Raw genomic sequence first — 25,486 nt, forward strand, 5'->3', positions numbered from 1 at the left:
GTAGTAGCCTAATCTAATACAGAGTTGCCTAATCTATTGACAAGGTCATGGATTGGTGGTTTAAGACAGGGACAATGAAAAGAAAATGAAATGAGAAAGCCTCTGACACACAAGGAGAAAGTGCAACAGCGAGGTGGTGCAGCCGCATTGGGCATCATCCCGCCGCGGAGCTGCATTCAAAACAGCGTGTTTTTCTCCCGCTGAGACAGCAAGATGCTAACTATATTCTGTGTTGTGTGACGTTGGATAATGACAACTCTTAATTATGAAAAGTTGACTACTAGGATGGCTACATTAATGCCAGTCGGCCAGCCTACTGTTGGTAGTGAATTACTGCGATCGCGTGGTCGGTATGCGCATCCTTATCTTTATTGGTTGTGTTGTGTCGCATTGGCGTGTCTGAGTGTGTGATGGGAGTATGAGGCTGTGAGCGAACTATAGTTTGTAACATAACCAAGTCACGCATGGAGCAGGGTTCCAGATGCTTTGCCTAGCGCATTGTCATGTCTATAACTAGCCTACCGGTACGTAAAAAAAAGGAGAGCCCACCCGCGAAAATCATGTGCCGCTAACAATTGTCTGGCGCCAGGTCTAGGTAGGAGGCCTGTTGTTCCGGGGATATACTATTTAGTTAGATGGTCCACGAGATTTTTTTTATTGGTTAAGTGGTCCTTGGTCTGAAAAAGTTTCACACTGATCTAGATGACCATCTCCACCTGACCGGTGTGTGAAAAACACTGATCTAGATGACCATCTCCACCTGACCGGTGTGTGAAAAACACTGATCTAGATGACCATCTCCACCTGACCGGTGTGTGAAAAACACTGATCTAGATGACCATCTCTGACAGGTGTGTAAAAACACTGATCTAGATGACCATCTCCACCTGACCGGTGTGTGAAAAACACTGATCTAGATGACCATCTCCACCTGACAGGTGTGTAAAAACACTGATCTAGATGACCATCTCTGACAGGTGTGTGAAAAACACTGATCTAGATGACCATCTCTGACAGGTGTGTAAAAAGACTGATCTAGATGACCATCTCCACCTGACCGGTGTGTGAAAAACACTGATCTAGATGACCATCTCTGACAGGTGTGTAAAAACACTGATCTAGATGACCATCTCTGACAGGTGTGTAAAAACACTGATCTAGATGACCATCTCCACCTGAGGGGTGTGTGAAAAACACTGATCTAGATGACCATCTCTGACAGGCGTGTGAAAAAATCAGAACAAGCCGCAAAATAAAACAAAATGATTTATTGCAAAATCTGTTTTAGGTGACATCTCTTCTTCTCCAGGCTTTTTATACAATAGTACAGGACAACTTCCATGAATAATCCTGAAAACATACTAATACATGTGTAAATATATTTAGTTTGTATATAAAGACAAAACCTCTGATGCTTCTCACTTCAACATCATTTTTACATGGTTTTATTTTTGACAAAAAGGAAGACAATGAAGAGAACAATAAACAGTAAACAATAAACAGGGATACAACAGAACAGTGATGATAAATCATTTCCAGCAGCAGTTAAAACATGATGCCTTTAGAGCAGAAAAGCACAAAAATGATTCCAGATAAATTATAAAACGCATTGTTTTGTTGTTGTTGTTATACCCCTGTATATATGACCATGTTTATGTCCCAACATTACAAAAGGGGGATAAAGTGGCATTTTAAAGAACTAACCAATTCAACAAACTTTGTATGCAAAACTTTAAAACGTAAATTAACTGAAATCACCACAATCCTCAAATTTGTTTCCAAAAAATAAGTCTTGGGGTTAAAATGATTTCCCTAAGCTAGAAATATAACAAAAAACACGGTTATGCTCTTTAAACACCAAATAAATAAAACCAGCCCCCTACCGATACCAAAGAGAACGCTATTAGCAGCCAACAACCTTTCTCCAATAAGTGTGTGTGTGTCTTTTCTCCGTGTCCATTTCACAAATAAGAAAAAACGCAATCGAAGCTGACACTGAACACGTTCAATATTGCGTCTGAAATTTGCCACTGTTTCCACAACCAAAGTTCAGAATTAAGGGGCATTTGTGTGCGTGTGCGTGAATATACAATCAACATAAACTACCATAGAGAAATGAGAAATGCGTAGAGGTTTTATTAATTTAGAGTTTAAAAAAAAAAAAGATTATTAAATGGGTAGTTTTCAAATCTCCCCAGCGCTGAAAGTGCGTATCCAAGCAGGAAGAATCTCTTCTGAGGCGCATCGGGCTACCTGTACAACACACACACAATCAGTTACTACACACAGTTACTACACACACACACAGTTACTACACACACACAGTTACTACACACACACACACAGAGTTACTACACACACACACACACACAGAGTTACTACACACACACACACAGTTACTACACACACACACACACACACACAGTTACTACACACACACACAGTTACTACACACACACACACAGTTACTACACACACACACACAGTTACTACACACACACACACACAGTTACTACAACACACACACACATACACACACAGTTACTACACACACACACACACACACACACACACACACACACACAGTTACTACACACACACACAGTTACTACACACACAGAGTTACTACACACACACCAGAGTTACTACGCACACACACTAAATACAACATTTTATCAGCACATTTTCATGAAATCAATCTCTGAGTAAAGTAAATCAGTGACGAGTGCAACGTCACCTTTAGAGAGATCACCAGCGTCGGTGGCTCGTGCTCTGCTGGGGTTGGCTGATACGAGCGGGCGTGGGCGGAGCTTTTTGACGCATGAGGCGGTACTTGGAGACGATGCTCTGGCTGCGCTTTGTGGCCACAACAGCCTGTTGAAAAGATGAACAATGAAATGAACTTGGCAAGCAAATTAAATGTACAAATAAAAACAAAGCAAATCATTAACATGCATCTGTAGAACATGCATGGAAAGAAAAGCTATGCTAAGCTACTACACACACACACACACACACACACACACACACACACACAGTTACTGTAGGACATGCATGGCAAGAAGAGCAGTCCAGAGAGTGGAGAGCTGTGCCAGGGTTAGGGCTAGGCCAACCCCAGGGTCTACTCAAACACAACATGGCTATCAGGCCATCACTGAGACCTAACCCCAACCCTAACAGTAACACCTAACAGTACCACCTTACAGTCACACCTAACCCCAACCCCTTAGGCTTAACTCAGACGTGTGCGTTGCAATGCGTTGATCCAATGAATGACGGAGGAGGAGTCTGGCGCATGTTTTTTTTTTTTATAACAGATATGTTTATAGTGAGATTGACAGGTCAACAAACCAATCACGCCGCTAGCGAGCTGTTTACCTTGTGGGTAGTAGCATGCTAACATTAGATAGCCGTCTCAGACACCTCACAAATCCACTCAGACGTATTTTTCAGTTACAATAATAGGGTTTTTACATTTACATTTACATTTACATTTAGTCATTTAGCAGACGCTTTTGTCCAAAGCGACGTACAAGGGAGAGAATATTCAAGCTACGAGCAATAGAACCTGGTGTAACAATAAATAAATACTACTTTACATTAGAAATATAACAAAATGAAATAAAAAGAAAGAAAGAGTGCAGAAGTGTAACTGCTGTAATTGCAAGTTACGCACTAGTCGAAGTGCCAGTTAGGACGGGAAGTGCTCTCTGAAGAGTTGGGTCTTCAAAAGCTTCTTAAAGGTAGAGAGGGACGCCCCTGCTCTGGTAGTGCTGGGCAGCTCATTCCACCAACGTGGAACTACAAATGAGAATAGTCTGGACTGCCGTGCTTGCACAGACGGCAGTGCCAAACGACGCTCACTAGAAGAGCGCAGCATCCTGGGTGTAACATTTGCCCTTACAAGAGCATTTAGGTAGGTGGGAGCAGAACCATCAAGCACTCTGTAGGCAAGCATAAGTGACTTGAACTTAATGCGAGCAGCTACAGGCAGCCAGTGGAGGTCAATGAGTAGCGGGGTGACGTGTGCCCTCTTCGGTTGGTTGAACACCAGACGCGCCGCCGCGTTCTGGATCATTTGTAGTGGTTTCACCACGCAAGCCGGCAGGAGGGCGTTGCAGTAATCAAGGCGTGAATTCACCAAGGTTTGCACCAGCAGCTGGGTGGCATACTGGGTTAGGTACGGCCTGATTTTGCGGATGTTGAATAGCGCAAAGCGGCAGGACCTAGAGACAGAGGCAATGTGGTCCGTGAAAGTCAGTTGGTCATCAATAATGACCCCGAGGTTTCTTGCTGTTTTGGATGGAAAAGAGACAAGGAGTCAATATTGATGCTGATGTTGTGGTGGATGGCCTGTTTGGCTGGAAAGACCATCAGTTCCGTTTTGGCCAGGTTCAGCTGAAGGTGGTGGTTTTTCATCCATGTGGATATATCAGCAAGACAGTCCGAGATCCGCGCCGAGACAGTGGTGTCCTCAGGAGGGAAAGACAGAAACAGTTGAGTATCATCGGCATAGCAATGATAGGAAAAACCATGCGAGCGGATGATAGGGCCCAGCGAAGTGGTGTAAATGGCAAAGAGAAGTGGTCCCATCACCGAGCCTTGGGGCACCCCTGGTGGAAGGTGGTGAGGTACAGACAGCTGACCTTGCCATGACACTTGAACGAGCGCCCAGTGAGGTACGATTCAAACCAGGAGTGCGCCTTGCCAGAAATGCCCATACTTGACAGTATGGACAGAAGGATGCGGTGGTTGACTGTATCAAACGCAGCTGATAAATCAAGCAGGACGAGAGCTGAGGATTGAGCTGCTGCTCTAGCTGTTTTCAAGGCCTCTGTCACAGACAACAGGGCTGTTTCGGTGGAGTGACCACTTTTGAATCCAGACTGGTTTGGATCGAGGAGATTGTTCCTTGACTAGGAACTCTGTGACCTGTTTGGAAGCTGCCCTCTCAATGGTTTTTGATAGGAGCGTGAGAAGTGAGACCGGTCGATAGTTTTCCACCTGAGTGGGATCGAGAGACGGCTTCTTGAGCAGCGGTGTTACCCGAGCCACTTTAAATGAAGAGGGGAATGTTCCAGAATTAAATGAAGCATTAATCACCTGTGTTATTGCCGGTAAGACGGCAGGCGATATGGCTTGAAGGATATTGGATGGGATGGGGTCCAGCGGGCATGTAGTTGGACGGCTACCTGTTAGGATTTTGGAGACCTCACTCTCGCTGAGAGGGGTGAAAGAAGGAAATGATGAGCCATTGACGGTTGCGCCCTTAGGGGGGGGAGACAGTTGGTCGAACTGTTTCCCGATGGCTGCCACTTTCTCTGTGAAAAAGGAAGCAAAGTTATCAGCAGTGAGGTTAGTAGCTGGGGGAGGAGGAGGAGGGTAGAGCAGAGTTTTGAAGGTGGAGAATAGTTTCCGAGCGTCAGTTGCACCGTTGATCTTGTCGTTGAAAAAAGTCTTCTTAGCAGCAGTGATGCTGGATGAGAAGGAGGCCAGCAGTGTCTGGTAGCTTGCAAGATCGTCCAGTGCTGCAGATTTGTGCCACTTTCTCTCAGCCGCTCTGAGATTGGAGCGCTGCGTTCGGAGGGTATCACTCAGCCACGAATGAGACTGGGTAGAACGAGCAGGTCTGGTGGAAAGTGGACACAAAGTGTCCAAGCATGAGCTCAGAGTGGAGCAGAGTGATTCTGTGGCATCATCGACACCTAGTGAGGAGAAAGTGGATAAAGGTGGAAGAGCAGAAGAAACCAGAGAGGAAAAGTGGGTGGGAGAGAGGTTGCGGAGGTTGCGCCGGAACGAGACCATCGGAGGGGGGACAGAGGGTTGCTCAATGAGCCGAACATCGAAGCGAATGAAGAAGTGGTCCGAGCGATGCAGAGGGGTTACCGTTAGGTTGTCCGTGGTGCAGTTCCGAGCAAGGATGAGGTCAAGCTCTTTTCCTGCTTTGTGAGTTGGAGGAGTGGGGACCTGTTGTAGGTCGAACGAGTGAACCAGGGTTCGAAAGTCAGCTGAGTTGGGATTGTCTAGGTGGATGTTCATGTCGCCAAGGATGAGTGTTGGACACTCCTGCTCAGGGATGGATGACAGCAGGGTGTCCAGCTCATGGACGAAATCACCCTGTTGTCCTGGTGGACGGTAGATAACAATCACATAAGTTTTAACAGGAGCAGTTACCATAATTGCATGATATTCAAAGGAGGCATACCTGTTTGAAGGCAGCAGTGGAGTGAATTTCCAGTTGTCTGAAATCAGCAGCCCCGTCCCACCTCCACGACCAGATGGCCGGGGAGTATGGGAGAAGGCATAGTTGGTGGAGAGTGCTGCCGGGGTAGCATTGTTTTCAGGTGTGATCCATGTCTCCGTGAGAGCTAAGAGCCCTAGGGAGAGGTGGTTGGCATAACCTGAGATGAAATCAGCTTTCCTGACTGCAGACTGACAGTTCCACAGGCCAACAGAAAAGAGGTTACAGCCGAAGAGGTTTGTTGAAGTGAGCGGAGATTACCCAGGTTGCGCTGTCGTCTGCTGCGCTGTGATCTTTTTTGACAACCAGTGACAACAGAGATGCTACTGTGACACATGGCTATGGTAGAATCAAAATGAAAAGTTTACCTTGTTTGTGAACCTTGTTTCGGTGGACTTGTACAGGTAGACTTGCACGTCTTTACCCAAAAAGGTCTTCACACGAAAAGGGCTGAGCACGAGGGCTGACACTTCCGCTGACGCTTCAGCAACAGCCCTATGGAAGTAGCATGTTCACTGATTGCACCCGGCTGAAGGCCCTCCCAGTTTCTGCCTTGCCAAAGTGACCTGATTGCTGTGGGAGTGTCTTTCAACTGCAACCCAGCAATTAGTAGCCTTTCTTGATTTGAGTGAAACCAACTGAAGCCAATGGTGGTGGCAAGTTGGAACAGTTTCAGAGTAGTCTTCAAATACTTAAAATACAATCTAAGATGAAGCAGTACAGTTAGATATAATTACACACACAGTCTAGTAGCCCTGTAGCTCCTCTGTTCCGGCCTGCCAGAAGTTCCGGATGACGCAATGGATGCTGTTACGATGAGCTGTTTTGCTTTTTCACGTGAATGATATAGAATCATCATAGCTAGGTGCTACTGCTAACTAGAGGTGGGGACTTGCTACGTGCCTTCTCAACTTGTAATACAGCAATTAGGGGCGACAGTGGTACAGGAAGTAGAGAAGTCGTTTAGTAATCAGAAGGTTGTTAGTTCAATTCCCTGTCGAAGCGTCCTTGAGCAAGACACTGAACCCCTAATTGCTCCTGATGTGCAGTGTAAATGTAAAAATGTGTATACATCCTTGTAAGTCGCTTTGGATAAAAGCGTCTGCTAAATGACTAAATGTAAATGTAATTAAATATCACCGCGGTTGTTTTGAGATAACGGATCAACGCATTGCAACACAACCATGTGAGTCTAACCCTTACAGTAACACCTAACCCTGTATTTCCAGTTTCCTTTTTGGAAATAATTAAGTTATGAGGGCCTTTAGGGAGCAGTAGTTCTCTGCTAGGCTAACGTTGGGGCTAACCCTAATGCTACAGAGCTACCCTCTGCTAGGCTAATGCTAATGTTACAGAGCTAGCCTCTTTTTTTATTTTAAATCAAAATGTTTCCTTCTTATTACTGATTGTGAGTGTGTTTTACTCACCATCTGTCCAAACTTCTTCAGAGGTCTAACGGTCTTCAGGCTCATGAGCGGTCGTCTGACAAGCCTGCAGGAAACGGAAAACAAAAATGATCTGTTTTTTAGCAACATATTTGGTGACGGCGTGCCATCTTTCATTTTTGTTGTGGGGTTTGGGGTCCAGATCTCAAGGGCTAACCTAACCCTAGGGCATATTTCAGCAGGTCATCTGCAACTTCAGGAAATGCAACACCAGTCAGAATTATTGTCTCTGAAAACTTAAATTTCAACATTGTTCTCGAGAATTAAAGTTGTAAGTGTATAAGGACTTTGCAGGACGTACATTTGAATGAATAGCTCCCCTTGGGCATGTAGTAATTAATATTACCAATACTACATTACTGTGAGTATACACATACAAGTACATACAGAACACACACACACACACACACACACACACACACACACACACAAACATTAATGGCATTACCTATTTACTACATCATTGGGAGGATATGAAATTGACATTTTATTGCAGTGAAAAAGCACAAGAGCGACCACCCACATCCCACAGGGCCAGAGCGACCCCCCACATCCCACAGGGCCAGAGCGACCCCCCCACATCCCACGGGGCAAGCACACACACCTCTTGTTCTGGTTGTTCTGTTCTTGCGGCGATGAAGCGGTTGCCTTAGGTTCCTGCGGCTCCTGTGGACCAGTAATGCGGTTGCTATGGAAAACCGACGTCTCTTTAACAACATCTTCCTGGTCCTCCATGCCGTGGTCGTCATCACAATCCCCATCATCATTCTCAGGCGATCCAGCCTCCCACTGCGATACCACCACCAGATCACGTGACAGGTGCTGATGATCCAGTGGGATTGGGCTGATGGGAAAATATGAGAGTCCAGGAGAAAAATGTAGGTCACAAAATAGCCAGCAGTGAGACAAACCTTCAACACCACCTGATTTCATAGATAACAGAAAGGCAACATTTGCAGAACAAAGGGGAACGGAATTACTTAATTTAGATGGAGAAGTTGGCACGTTCAACAGTTTGCACAACGTTTGAAAATATCCACGCAAGAAATGATAAGGGTGGGGCTTCTATTGTAATTTCTAAAGCTTTAAACTAGCAAATTATTTTCCTTTCCAGGCTATACTGTGGACAGCTGTCAACTTATGCGGAAACACCACACACACACACACACACATTCTGTATGGCGTTTTGTCTTTTAAACAGTTTTTGACACTAAACATTAAACTAAACACTATCTGACAATATACACTCTCCGACACTACCATTAAACACTCTCTAACACTAAACACTCTCTGTCCCTACCACTAAACACTCTCCGACAATAAACACTAACCACTCTGACACAAAGACTAAAAACTCGAACACTTAAAAGGACAACCAATGACAGCAGCAGTTCTTCGCATATACTTAACATATACTTACACCAAAAAACTCCCAAGCTCTGAATCATTATGACCTGTACATCATAGGGGGGGAGGGGGAACCCTGTCAAAGGTTGTGTGTTTTTGGGAATAACCTCTGGGTCTTGCAAAAAAATGTAGACAAGGTAGACGAACTCAACCAATCCCTTTCTCCAGGAAAAACATCTTGTCAGTTTTCAAGCTTCATTGGGGGGGGGGGGGGGTTGAGAGCTGGTTGCAAAGTATTCTTATCTGTCCCGTTCAATTGTGTCTTTTCCCTCTAGAAAGGCTGTGTAGGCTTTGAAGCCAAAAAACTTCATCCAAACTTTAATCCTCTCATCTCTTTGGCTAAGCTCCACATTGCAAGGGGTACTTCAAAACGCAAACATCCATGCTTGTAGGTGTGTTTTGTTGGTTGTATGGAACCATTTCACTGAATTAAATCATGAATCAATCTCCAGCTGAAAATGGACTTGAGACATTTCATGACTTCAGCTTTCAGCAACCACACGTTAAAAGGACCATCAAATCCTGGCTGACAATGGGAGTCTGTCCACACATCGTACCGAAGACCAATAAGCCAGCAAGTTATTGCAAAAACAGAACATTCTCCTGTCCGTCCGTGACCGAGACGGACGGTTCACTTGGTCCCCGGGCGCTGAGAAGCTGTGACGCCTCTGTAAAATACACGTGTGTGTTGCAGTGTGCCGCTTGTGGCAATAAAAGAACTGACTTAAGTCAGCCTTGTTTGTTTGTTTGTTATTGTGGAGCATGCCATGAGTTAAGGGGGACTCATCAGGGGAGTACGTCACAGACCAGCATGGGAAAGGTTTACGTCACACACCAGCATGGGAAAATGTTTACGTCACACACCAGCATAGTAAAAGTTACCGACATCCTGATTTGCTCATCCTCCTCTGAGAGTCTGGACGTTATTATCTTCCCGTGTCACACCTCACACCTCCACACACAGTTATCTGTCGGTATTAACTTCAGCTTTATTAAGGTCTTCAGTTAATTCAAACTCATTTTGTTTCCACCAATATCAAGTTAACTCCGTAGCATGTTTCCATGTTTTTAGTCTAGATTATGGGCAAACTTTTGGGTCTTGATCAGACTCCCAGAACAGACTCCCATCTTTGATCTCAGTGGCTTCTTAGAGATGGACTGCTTGGTAGAGAGACAATTTACGAGCATGCCATTTTGCAAGAGCAACTTTTGCTCGCTCTTTCCTTCCTAGGGTCAAACAAGGACCCCCATAATCCAAACTGTGTCACAACTGCTTGGGTAGGAAAAAGGATCGAATCAGAAAATGTTGGGGGGGGGGGGGACCAGATCTGGTGGCGTATGCACCCAAGGTGTGTGTAACTCCTCATTCTTCGCAGGCTCTTCGGATACAGAACTCTTAACAGGTAATTTAACGCAAAGGGACTCCCCGGTTCTAAAAAAGAAGGGATCATGCTCCACAGCCAACTTGGCACAAAAAGAAGGGACCTGGTGGGTCACATGTTCTATTCATCTATCCCATTCAGAGAATATCAGAGGACCGGAAGAGACTTGGGTCTTGGTAATCAATTGTTTCAACAGTTCATGACCTACAGTGCTCAATATCACACCACCGAACCACCATCTGCAAACAGCCAGGCAGATCTACTGGACGCGTCGATTAGCGTAATAAGTGTCGATTGTTAACGACTGTGGGGGATCTGTCCTGGTTTACTGAGGCGTCGATCAGCGTAATAAGTGTCGATTGTTAACGACTGTGAGGATCGGTCCTGGTTTACTGCAGAACCTCTGAGCCAAGTGAGTTAGAATTTGATCAGATAACATATTGAGTGGAAGACATTAAGAACCATCATCTCGCACAAAGGCCTTTTTCCATTTTCAAATTCCAGCTGTTCAGTTATATTACCATGGCAAAGGGAACTTCACGGTCAGGTCTTCTTGGGTACTTCTAATGAATGCCCACAATTCTGGACTTGATGAAAGAAGAGTTTTTCCAGCTGTAGAGGAGTATATAGAATATAGGCCAAAGGCTCTTCTTGAACAGCTGTAGAGTTCAATATAGGATAGAGCATAGAATGTAGGCCAAAGGCTCTTCTTGGAACAGCTGTAGAGCTCAATATAGGCCAAAGGCTCTTCTTGAAAAGCTGTAGAGCTCAATATAGGATAGAGCATAGAATGTAGGCCAAAGGCTCTTCTTGGAACAGCTGTAGAGCTCAATATAGGCCAAAGGCTCTTCTTGAACAGCTGTAGAGTTCAATATGGGCCAAAGGCTCTTCTTGAACTTGTTTCGAGTGCAGATGATTGAGACAAAACTCAGTCTGTGTGTCCTCCCAAGCGCTGACTATGTTGGGGGTTGTCGGGGCAACCGGTGAGGAGTTTGATCCTCTGATCACATGACATACAGGAAACACAGAAACATGCCAGAGGAACATTAAAGGCACAACTGAACAAGTGACATTGGTGTCACCAAATTCCAGCCCCTTTTGTCACACAGGTACAAAAAAAGATCTTTTGAGCTTGTGCCGTCACCTGGGGGCGGTCAGTAGCATGTGAACAGGCGGAACCAATCAGATCATTTCTAGTCGCTGAGGGGTTCAGTGGCATGTGAACAGGCAGAACCAATCAGATCGTGAACAGGCCGAACCAATCAGATCATTCTAGTCGCTGAGGGGTTCAGTAGCATGTGAACAGGCAAGAACCAATCAGATCGTTCTAGTCGCTGAGGGGTTCAGTAGCATGTGAACAGGCAGAACCAATCAGATCATTCTAGTCGCTGGTGACGGGCCGCCAGTAGGTATTCCTGGATGTAGTCTGCAGGTTACCCTGGTAACGAAGCTAAAAGACGTGGGCCAACTTCTTCTGTCAGGGGAAACCGGTCCTCCCTCTCCATCTTCAAAAGCCACTGGTGGTAATCACCGTGCAACACCACTTATCGCTTACAAAAAAATAAAATTGCATTCCACTTCATCAGCCTCTTGTTGCTGTACACAGTGACGTCTCTGACAATTAACAGCAGCAGCAGTTTGCCACGGACAGGCAGTTAGATTCAAACAGCAGAACAGGAGCCTATAAGCATGACCTGGCCATTGGTAGGATTTGGAACAAGGCCAAAGGTGTGGTGGTCTGTTTGCTGTTTTGGAGGAGGAGGAGGGTGGGGTGAGGGATACCATACCTGTGCCGGCTGCTGGAGGGTCGCCGCCGGTATTGGGGCGACTTGTGCTCTTGATCTTGATCGCCTTCAGACACAGCAGGGTTCACAGGTTCAGGGCTGTCGTCCAAGCCGGCTTTCCTTGAAGAGCTTGACCTTTTGGGCAACTTCCTGGCTGAGGCGGCGGCGGCAACATGATGCCCTGCTGCTGCCTGGTGGTGGCGGGGGTTGAGCGACCGGTCAGGGTGGGCCGGCGGCCTGTGGGCCATACGGGGCTGCTGCTGGGGGGCAGCAGGGGGAGGGGGCAGCGTCGTCTTGAATCTGGCCACAGAGTCCTCGCGGAATTTCCGGTTTTTCAGCAGACGGCTCTTGTCACGTAAAGACAAACCACGCCCCCCGAAGCCTCTGGGAGGAGGGGCCAGTGATGCCTCCCTCTGAAAATGCTTGAAAAGAGGCGGGGGGTGCGGGCGTGGCTGTTCCAGCATTTCTGGAAACTTCCACTTGTAGCCAGAACTGCCTCCTCGGTCGGTGCCTTTCAGGGTGTGGTGGAATCTCTGGAATCTCCGTGCTGGCGGCGATGCCTCTGACGACGAGTGGGGTCCAGGAGGAGGGGGGCCAGCTTTCCACGAGGAGGAGGGAGGGTGTGGGGGGGGGGCCTGTACTGCTGAGAAGGGCTGGGCGGTGGCCAGTGCTGCTCTGGTTCGTTACCATGGCGACTCGGCCCGCCCATCCGCTCCATCCTCTCTCTGCTGCTCCTCCTCCTCTCGTTGCCATGGTCCCTCTCAGTGGATGAAGACCACCTGCACATCCGTTACAAACAAAACAATCAATCAGTGAATGGGGACCAAAGGTCAGAGGTCAAAGGACAATACAGAGGTTGGGGCCCAGTCTGACTTCCAAACTTGACCACTGGTTTACTGGTTTAGCATGACGTTAGGGTATCAACAATACAAGAGGTCGGGGGGGGGGGGGGGGGGGGGGGGGGGGGGGGGCACTGCGGCGCAACCAGTAGCCCCGACCACATTCGGGCTTGATGCCCATGGAGGACACAGGTTCGATTCCGGGCCTGATGTCATTTCTCCTGTCCACTTCCCCGCCTCTTCTCCCTCTCATTTCCTGTCCCACTCTTTTCACTAAGACTATCGATTAAAGGCCAAAAAGCCCAAAAATAAATCTTTAAAAAAACAATACAGAGGTTGAGGTCCAGTCTGACTTCCAAACACTGGGTTTACGGGTTTAGCATGACGTTAGGTGAATAGTAAACCATCTCTTATGTTAAACTAGCGTAAAGCTTCAAAACTGTTCTCCTCCATTTCCTGAAAGAATCCTAACATCAAATGACTGCAGCAAAAGGCCATCCTTTTTTTTTTCTTTCTGTTTTTGTTTATGTGTGCCATGAACTGCTCCACTTGGAGGGGTAATCATCTCATCTTCTTGAAGAATAGCTTAGAACGGGGAGAATATACACCTCAGCAAAAGGCATGACTATGTTTGATGGAACTTTTATATTTGTCCACTTCCCGCACAGTGAGTGAATATTTTGTACATTTTAAGCACCTCCCACTTTCTTCCACACTGTCTCCACTCTTTATTCATTAACACCCTTTTTTGACACAAGCTTGAGAACTGCGTCCCCTTAATGTGGAATTGCTTTGTTTACCCAAACCTTTGTTTGTTTGTTTATTGCTTTGTTTACCCAGCTTGCAACACAACTTGAGGACTCTCTTGGTACCTCTCTCGGCTGTGAAACTCCCGCTCTTTTCTCAAGGGGGAGTTGGAGGGGGGACAACGACCCTCGCCATTCCGGGGCTGAGGGTGGTGGTGCTGACCTCGCGGGCTGGGATAGGGGGGGTTACCCCTGTCTGCTGGCCCTCTATCCCCCCCCCAGAAAGCCTGCCTTCCACAACCATTTCCAGAAACTCCGCCACCGCCCCCTCGACCCCGGCCACCCCGGCCACGGCCTCGGTCCCCAGCCTGGGTCATGATGTGCTGGTGTTTGGGCAGAGGCCGCCGGGAGGGACAACTGGGAGACTGGGACCTGCTGCCCCAGGGACGCTGCTCCTCCTGTCTGGGGGTGCGGAAGGGACTCCTGTGGTGGGGGGGGGGCTGGGGATAAACCTGCTTGTTGTGGCTCCGGTGGTCGGGATTCTGGGGACGGGACTGAAATCCACGAGGTCCTCCGTCATACTGCCTACTGTGGTGTGATCGGGCCAGGCTAGGGTCATGGGGTGACGGTCTGCGCTGGGCTAGGCTAGGGTCATGGGGTGAAGGTCTGCGCTGGGCTAGGCTAGGGTCATGAGGTGACGGTCTGCACTGGGCTAGGCCTGGTCTGGGGGGGGCTGGGTCTCCATAGCGACGGTGGGCATCTGAGGGCTGGGAGGAGGAGGCATAGCCCAGGTAGTTCTCCTGACTCTTGGACTGCCAGGGAGACGGTGGTCCATGGTCTCGGGCCTGGGGGCTCTTCTGTTGCCATGGCACTGACCGGGGTCTGTCGGGGTAGGGAGCCTTGCGGCCCCTGTTGTTGTGGGCCTCTCTCCAGCCGGGAGGGGCCTTGCCAGGACCACCACCCCCTCTGCCACTGTGGAACGCCCGAGGATGTTCTCCGCCATTTTGAGAACCGTAGTCACTCGTGTAGGACCTAATGAAAAACACAATCATAATACATCAGAATTACACACACAGGACAGTAGAGTATCTATACACACACAATCATAATACATCAGAATTTTGTTTGTTTGTTTGTTTGTTTGTTTGTATTGTGTTGTATATTTTGTGTAAGCACACTGAGAGTCACTTTACCAAGTCAAATTCCTTGTTTGTGCAAACTTACTTGATTCAGAATAAATACTCAAAGTAAGGCTACAGACTTCAACAAAAGGACAAGAGCTTTACAGCACTCTGTAGGGTTGGAGCGATACAGCCAAAAACACCCATCACAATTTTTTACAGACAATATTAGATGTACAGCTAGTTGATATGACGTGAACATGTTTTTAAATAATAATAATGTGCACACACCATTCCACTGCACACACACCAAAGAGGACAAAATCTGCACTTCCAAGAGCTGTCGGGTGTCTCGGTGTCGACTACTAACCCAAGAGATGTCGGCTACTAACCCAAGAGATGTCGACTACTAACCCAAGAGCTGCTGTCTCGGTGTCGACTACTAACCCAAGAGGTGTCGACTACTAACCCAAGAGCGTCGACTACTAACCCAAGAGCTGCTGTCTTGGTGTCGACTACTAACCCAAGAGATGTCGACTACTAACCCAAGAGCTGTCGACTACTAACCCAAGACCTGTCGACTACTAACCCAAGAGGTGTCGACTACTAACCCAAGAGATGTCGACTACTAACCCAAGAGGTGTCGACTACTAACCCAAGAGGTGTCGACTACTAACCCAAGAGCGTCGACTACTAACCCAAGAGCGTCGACTACTAACCCAAGAGCGTCGACTACTAACCCAAGAGCTGCTGTCTTGGTGTCGACTACTAACCCAAGAGATGTCGACTACTAACCCAAGAGGTGTCGACTACTAACCCAAGAGCGTCGACTACTAACCCAAGAGCTGCTGTCTTGGTATCGACTACTAACCCAAGAGGTGTCGACTACTAACCCAAGAGCGTCGACTACTAACCCAAGAGCGTCGACTACTAACCCAAGAGGTGTCGACTACTAACCCAAGAGGTGTCGACTACTAACCCAAGAGGTGCTGTCTTGGTGTCGACTACTAACCCAAGAGGTGTCGACTACTAACCCAAGAGCTGCTGTCTTGGTGTCGACTACTAACCCAAGAGCAGGGTTTTTCCTGGGTCAAAATGGGTCTTCGGTGCTCAAAAAAAAAATTGCGCGCTACGCGCGCACAGTCTGTTTTACCATGTCACCTTATTAGCTTACATGTTACCATTTCATAAATAATGGAGGATATGCTTCAGGAAATCATTTTGCTTACACTTTAGATTAAAATAGATAGGCTAATAGATTGACAGTAGTCCAAGCCCCATGGTGCTATCATGTATGGTTCAAAGATTATCAAGGTTTACCTCTACATATGCAAACTACTGAAATGTATATCAATAAAATCTAGAACTAACCAGTGGTCAGAAATGTAACACACAAATTATGAAATTCAAGTTTATCTATTATTACTATTCATTTTTATTATACAAACCTACATACCATTCTTTTTGTTTTATTATTAAAACTGTCCACAAATATGTTTAATAGTGTGTTTAACTTCTATTGGCCCACCAATGGAGGCTGCGTTGGAAATCAAACTTTTGTCAGCATTTTGAGTGGACATTTCATTTGCATTTGTACAGGTGTATTCGTGCACGTCGGGCTGGCCCTCGCAGCGGAACGACAGTTTACAACCGCACCGGTTTATCAATGATAATATTAATATTATTACGGTATATTCGAGATGCAATACAAATATATCCGCTCTCCTCCGAACGAGCTGAGCTTTCATTGATAAACCAATGCGGTTGTCTGCCTCTTCCGAGGCCCCGCGGTCTACTGGTACTCGTTCAAACGGGTAGACAAATCAAATTATAGCCTACACCTGTGTATGTCCTCAACATAACAGATATTTTAATACATTGAAAGCCATGAATACTGAAAATAGAATGTTATGCTCAAAATCAGCGCCGACTGATGAAGTCAGGATGCTCTGTCCATTCGCGCACCTCACAGTTGCGTATTGTTCAGACAAGAAGACACGCTTTTCAACTCGATTACTATTGATCAAAACATAACGAGGTTTCGGCTGTAGCCTATACTTGAAACATACTATTGAGACCATATTCGCTTACATGCATTGCACGCGTGATGAATTGCCAATCATTGAACAGAGGCTGCTCCTAGCTTGCCAGTTTAGAGAAGACATTGGTTTGAATTTGAGCAAGCAGCTAGCTAGCAGTTGCTGACATTATCTAGCTAGCTAGCAGTTGCCTACAATATCTTAAAAAAATACTTTGATAGTAGGCTTAGTGTTTTATTTAAGCAGTGTGTTTGTGTACCTATATATCCTATGTGTGATGGTTAGAATATTAATGCCATATACAATAACTCACTTATGAGAGCTATCCAAAGACTGGTGGCTGCCTTAATGTACTGTATTTAGCAGTCAACCTCCCTTACTCTGTACGTTTAGATGCTTTACAGGTAGCTGTAAGCCATTAGATGCATGATAAATCTATAAAATAGATTCTATATATCTATAAATAACAGCTCACCTTTATCTTTTTAACCAGATTTGTAAACAGGTCGCGATCAATATTTTGCAGTAGCTATAATAGGCTACCTTGGTTAAATATCGAATTACGGTAGATGCATGCTAGCATTGCGCTAAATAATTAAGACAGCTAACATTAGTTAGTAGTGTTAACAAAGTCAGTTATTGTATATGGCATTAATATTATTCTGAAACACCATCACTAGTTGTTTTAACCAGATTTGTAAGCAGGTTGAAAACAACATTTTTGAAGTAAAGTCCCTTGGTTTAAAACAGCTAAAAGCTAGCTACATTAAGTTGCTTGCTCAAATCCAAACCAACGTCTTCTCTAAACTGGCAAGCTTGGAGCAGCCTCTGTTCAATGATTGGCTCAGGGGGTGGGAGGTGGGATGCGCCCTTGAAGTCGACGGTGAGGGCTCAAAACACTATTAAGCTGAATTGCGCCATGAATGACAGCTTTTTTTTTATTTATTTTTTTATCGCGGACTTTTTTTTTTTGCCTTAGGCGCTCGCGATTTGTTGTAGGCGCTCGGGAAAACGGCTTAGGCGCGCGCCCAAATTTTCTCTATGCAGGAAAAACCCTGAAGAGGTGTCGACTACTAACCCAAGAGGTGTCGACTACTAACCCAAGAGGTGTCTTGGTGTCGACTACTAACCCAAGAGGTGTCGACTACTAACCCAAGAGGTGTCGACTACTAACCCAAGAGCTGCTGTCTTGGTGTCGACTACTAACCCAAGAGGTGTCGACTACTAACCCAAGAGGTGTCGACTACTAACCCAAGAGCTGCTGTCTTGGTGTCGACTACTAACCCAAGAGGTGTCGACTACTAACCCAAGAGGTGCTGTCTTGGTGTCGACTACTAACCCAAGAGCTGTCGACTACTAACCCAAGAGCTGCTGTCTTGGTGTCGACTACTAACCCAAGAGGTGTCGACTACTAACCCAAGAGGTGTCTTGGTGTCGACTACTAACCCAAGAGGTGTCGACTACTAACCCAAGAGGTGTCGACTACTAACCCAAGAGCTGCTGTCTTGGTGTCGACTACTAACCCAAGAGGTGTCGACTACTAACCCAAGAGGTGTCGACTACTAACCCAAGAGCGTCGACTACTAACCCAAGAGCGTCGACTACTAACCCAAGAGCTGCTGTCTTGGTGTCGACTACTAACCCAAGAGATGTCGACTACTAACCCAAGAGGTGTCGACTACTAACCCAAGAGGTGTCGACTACTAACCCAAGAGCGTCTCGACTACTAACCCAAGAGGTGTCGACTACTAACCCAAGAGCTGCTGTCTTGGTGTCGACTACTAACCCAAGAGGTGTCGACTACTAACCCAAGAGCTGCTGTCTTGGTGTCGACTACTAACCCAAGAGGTGTCGACTACTAACCCAAGAGGTGTCGACTACTAACCCAAGAGGTGCTGTCTTGGTGTCGACTACTAACCCAAGAGATGTCGACTACTAACCCAAGAGGTGTCGACTACTAACCCAAGAGGTGTCGACTACTAACCCAAGAGGTGTCGACTACTAACCCAAGAGCGTCGACTACTAACCCAAGAGCTGCTGTCTTGGTGTCGACTACTAACCCAAGAGGTGTCGACTACTAACCCAAGAGGTGTCTTGGTGTCGACTACTAACCCAAGAGGTGTCGACTACTAACCCAAGAGGTGTCGACTACTATCCCAAGAGATGTCGACTACTAACCCAAGCCCAAACGCTGTCTTGGTGTCGACTACTTCCATAGCTGAAAAGATCAGACAATACCAAGATGTTCCACCTCTACCACTGATCACTGGCCCATTTTGTCTTTTTAGAGGTATTTGTCTTTAGCTAAACAGACATTGTGATCTATACAACCCCATACTCTGTGCTAGCATTTACCTGCAATGCACATAATTGCAACCATCAACATCGTTTTGTTCCATTACTCTACTTAACCTCGAAATAGCAACCTTACGAGCACACTTTATACCCACTAAGCTGTTTCACACACACTGTATACCCAATAAGCTGTTCCACACACACTGTATACCCAATAAGCTGTTTTACACACACACACACACACACACTGTATACCCAATAGGGGTGGGGGAAAAAATCGATTTTTCGATTTCTCTCGATTCTCTTTAGAACGATTCTGTCTCGATTCAGAAAAGTTCATAATCGATTTTTAATTAAAAAATTTTAAAAAAAAAAAATTAATATATTTTTTTTTTTTTTTTTTTACACATTCATTTTGTGTTGAAATGCAAGCTGCATCGATTATTGCATTGTTCATAGAAAGTCATAATTGTGACAAGGAAAAACTTTTTCTCTAATAAAAAAATAGATCTGTTGATTTATCAAACACAAAGTAGGAAGTGATTTGAGACTCTAAGTAGCAAACTCAAATGTTTTAAAAATTGAGATGCATCGATAATCGATAATCGGTTTAGAATCGAGAATTGGTTTAGAATCGAGAATCGGTTTAGAATCGAATCGTTGACCTCTGAATCGGAATCGAATCGTGAGGTGCCAAGAGATTCCCACCCCTAATACCCAATACGCTGTTTTACACACACACACACACACACACACACACACACACACACACACACACACTGTATACCCAATATGCTGTTCTACACACACACTGTATACCCAATAAGCTGTTCTACACACACACACGCACACACTGTATACCCAATAAGCTGTTCCACACACACTGTATACCCAATAAGCTGTTTTACACACACACACTGTATACCCAATAAGCTGTTCCACACACACACACACACTGTATACCCAATAAGCTGTTCTACACACACACACACACACACTGTATACCCAATAAGCTGTTCTACACACACACACTGTATACCCAATAAGCTGTTCTACAGTACATGGATGCTCTCTAACCACTCTCAATTTTGTATGAATCATATATATATACCATGTTATGTTTGTATGTATTGTGTACATTTACCACATGTATGCTAGCATGGTTTCGGTTGCCTTTGTGCTTGCTCTAAAGCAGGGGTTCAAGGTGGGTTCTCAAACTTTTGCAAGCTCCCCCCCCCCCCCCCAAAGCTGGTTAGGAGTAGTTAGTAATTAATAATAATTAATTATCGACCAATTATTATTATTATTATTGTATTATTATAAGTATCATAATAATAATAAGTGTTATTATTACTATCATTAGGATACTGTTATTATTATGCGCCTCTTGTGATCTTTACAAAAAAAAATCCTACAGGTCTGTCAATGTGAGACATGAGCCTGCTTTGCACTGCAAAGGTCCTCAAATCTTGGGTCAATGTTTGACAAACATATCCTCAGGTCATCCTCGATCTGTGCGCGGTTGCGGTATTTCGTTTTGAGCGCAGTCAGTCTTGAAAAGCCTGCCTCGCACAAATATGTCGACGCGAAAAGGAGGAGCATTTTTAAGGCTACGTTGCAAAACTGATCATTGCTACCCAGAATGAGAAAGAGGGGAGATGCTTAAGTCTACCATCACTCTTCAGCTGCTCTTTCATGTCTATTGACAGAGAAATGGATCCCGAACTCAGGCGAATGAACGGTAGTCCTCTTTGAAATAGGACCCAAACTGATTTCTGATATTCGGCATAGACATATATAGATATCTTTATCTGTATATGTCTATGATATTCGGCGTTATGCAGTGTCATTTGACATAGGTATTGCGCTGTTTAGCAGCTGCACGCTCTATCATTATTCTACAAATCAGTGTTTCGGCAATTGTATGGGGTTTGCCAAGCTTAGCAATTCTATGAGCAACTACATAAGATGCCTCTAGACACTGCAGACTCTTTCTGACTTTTACGAATCAGAAACTTGTCCATAGTTGTGTTTGTTTGCTGATACAATGTGTGTGAAGTAAATACAGTGCTAATTTCAACATCAATGAATATCTGAATGATAGAGGAAACAAGAGAAATCGAACAAACTCTGCAGAGTGTCGTCCCAGGGTGAGCGCTTACCATGCCTGCGTTTTTTTTTTATACTCGGAAGGGTAGGTGCAACTCGCGTTCAAATGATCTCCGTTTTGATTGGTGGATCAGGAGCAAAACAGTATTTGATTTGTTTGGTCAGTCCAGCCCCTTGCATTTTGCCTCTGAGGGAGCTTTCACTAACCAGTGAGAGGTCGGCGGTCGTTTTTTTTTTCTCCGTCTGTGACATCGCGCGCCCCCCCCCGGAGAGTGTTCGCGCCCCCCACTTTGAGAACCACTGCTCTAAAGGGGTTAAGCCTCTGGGCTCTGTAAAGCGCTTTGAGACAATTTAATTATTTTGGCGCTTGTTTAATAAAATTTAATTAAATTATTGTAGATGACCGTCTTGCAATGTATTGCGTATAGCAGAATCATACAACCAAACTCTGCTTATTCATTGTGTGCTTTTTCTGATGCAGTTGCATTGAACCAGCCAAATGTATCCGACCCTTCATCCAAGTTTTCTTATTGCTATAGAGGAAGTGTCCATCGCGAGATGTATCGCTAGTGTTTCATTGCCCAGGACTAGCATTTTGGTCAACTAACAGGTCATATGCTTCACATTGGCTAAATAGAACAAATAGTTCCTTGAGTCCCACAATTGAAATAGGTGCCTAAGGTAAGGGTCATACCCCAGTGTTAGAGAGAGAGAGAGAGAGAGAGCGTAGGAGGGGGGGAGAGAGAGAGAGAGAGTAGAAGAGAGAGAGAGAGAGAGAGAGAGAGAGAGAAAGAAAGAGAGAGAGAGTAGGAGAGAGAAAGAGAGAGTAGAAGAGAGAGTGTTGAAGAGAGAGAGAGAGAGAGAGAGAAAGGAAGAAAGAAAGAAAGAAAGAAAGAAAGAAAGAAAGAAAGAGAGAGAGAGAGAGAGTAGAAGAGAGAGTGCTGAAGAGAGTCCAAACCTGTGTTTCACCCTCGGGGATCCAGAGCGGGGTCTCACCATGTCTCAGCTTCAGATATGGGCTCTCTAGAGAAACACACATTTGAGGGGGGGGACGGGACGGGACAATTAAAACACACATACACACAATTTGGCTTCACCACTTACAACATTGCAGGTAAGTAACCATAGTAACCACACATATTAAGTGAAAAGGGGCATTTCTATCAGTTAAGTCACTCCAGATGACAGCATTCTTACCAACAGGCTATGAAGAACATTCAACCCTAGAGACCAGGCTTAGCAGCGAGATGCTCATGAGCTCCCAGCCTTCATCATCATAACTATACTAATTAAAAATGGAAATGATGTTATCTATCCCAACACCCAATGAATAACACGAGTAGCACACACTAAAATAGGGAGTCTGTAAGACTGAAGGAGACGTGAAACAGAAGATAACATCCGAATGAATATTGGCTTAAATGTTAACATTGGTTGCATGACATCCATCTTTAGGTTTACTTTTATCGTCATTGCTTCAAAGCACATTTTTAATTCAGGTAACATTTGGGTAGTTAGGTACTTAAAGCTTAAACGGAAAATGGTAGTGTACGAGCTAAGATGCGCTAAGCGCAAAAGTATGTCAGCAACAGAAATGAGGGCGCTAATGTGAGCTAGTTAACGCTAGGACATTTAACAACAACAACAAATTCAGCTCCGGCCAATATTAACAATCTATCTACGTAACCGTTTACAAAACTATGCTGGGTGATGGAAATAAAGTTAAACTAGCGAAGACATTGGATTCTTGATAATGGTGCTAACGTTAACTAATTTTAAAGCAATACTATGCAACAATTCGCCAATTTTTAGTTCTGTTTTTCTGGGCAACTACTTAGTATCATTTTCAATTTAATTATGTATGGTCATGTGAAGGACAGCTAAACACACATGTGGTTCCCACTAGCCGTCAAGGCTAAGCAAAATGTAGTTCCGTGCTTCGGTTTGGGACCACAGAATGTAAGAAAAACGTAAGAAACGCCTCCATGGCACAACATCGCCAGCGACATTACCAAGAGTTAGCATGTTAGCAAGTTTGTTTTTAACAGTGCCAACTGGGATGTTGGCAGTGATTGCAATGTTTTTGCATGGATTTGTAGGTAGCTCGCTAATTTTAGACCAAAACTCCATAATGCTTCTTTAACTAGCACACTGCCTGGCTAACGTTGACCAACGTAGGGTAAGGTTTTAGGCTGACTCTAACGATACACAACTGAGGCTTACGCTTCTATCTATAAAAAAGGATTTCGGACGCTATGAATGCTACCAACGGTAAACTTCATTCAAAATGATGTTTACGTAGCTCTCCGAACTATGCTAACAAGCTATGATATCTAGAGCTAGCATGGCTAGGCTACTGTGCTGACGGCTACTCACCTTTGGGCCACGTTTATACAAGTCGAGAGAGGTGAAGCTATCTGATACGAGCTACAAATAGCCCCGTAAGCTCAACGCTGTGGCGTTCAGCTTCTTAATCGACAGCAACTTGACCGACTCATTCACATTTCACTTTAGCTATCGTCAGAAACCTCTACGTCTGACTTGTAACCCTCTAAAAATCAGTTTGCTTTCAGAATATCTTACCCTTTCCGTTGGAGGAGCTGGAACTGGGAAACGGAAATGACATCAAAAGTAATTGTTTCGGTGTAGTTCACGCTCGTTTAAAAGAAAGACTTTGTACAACAACAAAAACGATAACAATAATAATAATTGGAATGAAATTAGATTAGATTCAACTTTATTGTCATTGCACAGAGTACAAGTACTGAGGCAACAAAATGCTATTAGCGTCTAACCAGAAGTGCAAAGTAGAAGAGTGCACAGTATGTGCATATGTATAGTGGTAATATAAAAATAGATAAATAGGATATATACAGTATGATATAAGATATACGTGGTATGAACAGTAAGAACATGAGCAGCAATAATGGTGATTAGTGCAAATGTGATATAGATAAAGTGCAGGTGAAGGTGGCAGTAGAAGTTATAAAGTTATAAATGAGGTAGGAGACATGATAAGATATAAATACAATGAATATGGATATGGACAACAATTTTAAATAAATAGATATATACAAATGAACAATTTTAGTGCAAATGTTCAGTGGCTGGAGGGAGGTGTGTGGCAGTCAGGGCAGGGTAGAGGGGGGAATACAGTCACTGTAGGAAGGAGTGTGAGGGGGTAGCCAGGGGGGCTATCCATAGACATATATACATGTCTATATATATATATATATATGTGTGTGTGTGTGTGTGTGTGTGTGTGTGTATATATGTCTATGGGGCTATCATCGTGGTGCAGAGTTCAGCAGGGTGACAGCCGCAGGGAAGAAGCTGTTCCTGAGCCTGCTGGTCCGGGAACGGAGGGCCCTGTAGCGCCTCCCTGAGGGATGGGAGCTGTCCTTCTCGATGCTGCGCGCCTTCCGCAGACATCTTTTGCGCTGGACAGCCTCGATGGTGGGGAGTGGGGAACCAGTGATGCTTTGGGCAGTTTTCACTACCCTCTGGAGTGTTTTGCGGTCCGCAACAGAGCAGCCGACATACCAGACTGAGATGCAGTTGGTGAGGATCAGGGCCGGAGTGGGGCCACTTTTCAGCCCGGGAATTTCAGGCCCAAGACCGGCCCACTTTTTCCATGGTAGTGGAAATTGGATAAATGAAGCAACAGTTCAGCTCTTACTATCCTGTAGTTTTTTTTTTTATGAATACCATGGTTCAACAAATAATGTAAAGGTTAAATAATAATCCACTTAAGCTGAGAAGTTAACAAAAAAATATTCCACTATTCCACAAGGATAGGTTGATAAATTAACAAAAGCAGAAATAAATAAATAAATAAATAAAGCATTTGAAACGTAACATTAGTTCAATATGCCTCTTTGTTGAAGAGTGGGATACTCACAGTACAGTATACAGTTACATTGCGAATAGCACCAACAGCATCTACAGCATCGGTTCCCAAACTGGGGTACGCGTACCCCCAGGGGGACGCGAAGTGGTTCAGGGGGTACGCGGGGAGAAAATTTCCGCGATAACAGAAAACGGACGGAATTAGCAGAATGTACCGTTTGAAACAGAA

The 25,486-nt window shown here is 45.1% G+C and overlaps 1 protein-coding gene across 1 annotated transcript; it reads right to left on the reverse strand.

Annotated features, from left to right (window-relative positions):
* Window positions 1-1,253: 1,253 nt before the first annotated feature.
* Window positions 1,254-24,033, reverse strand: si:ch211-114c12.2 (uncharacterized protein LOC336578 homolog). The gene is given in 10 exon segments (XM_042708371.1): window positions 1,254-2,253; window positions 2,738-2,874; window positions 7,669-7,732; window positions 8,291-8,751; window positions 10,438-10,525; window positions 12,263-12,777; window positions 12,780-13,038; window positions 13,935-14,876; window positions 22,367-22,431; window positions 23,785-24,033. Coding segments are annotated over 8 exon segments (2,496 nt in total). The 5' UTR covers window positions 22,408-22,431; window positions 23,785-24,033; the 3' UTR covers window positions 1,254-2,253; window positions 2,738-2,748.
* Between the last annotated feature and the right edge of the window lie 1,453 nt (window positions 24,034-25,486).

The sequence above is a fragment of the Clupea harengus genome, chromosome 8, assembly GCF_900700415.2.
Source record: "Clupea harengus chromosome 8, Ch_v2.0.2, whole genome shotgun sequence".
Taxonomy (NCBI): Eukaryota; Metazoa; Chordata; class Actinopteri; order Clupeiformes; family Clupeidae; genus Clupea; species Clupea harengus.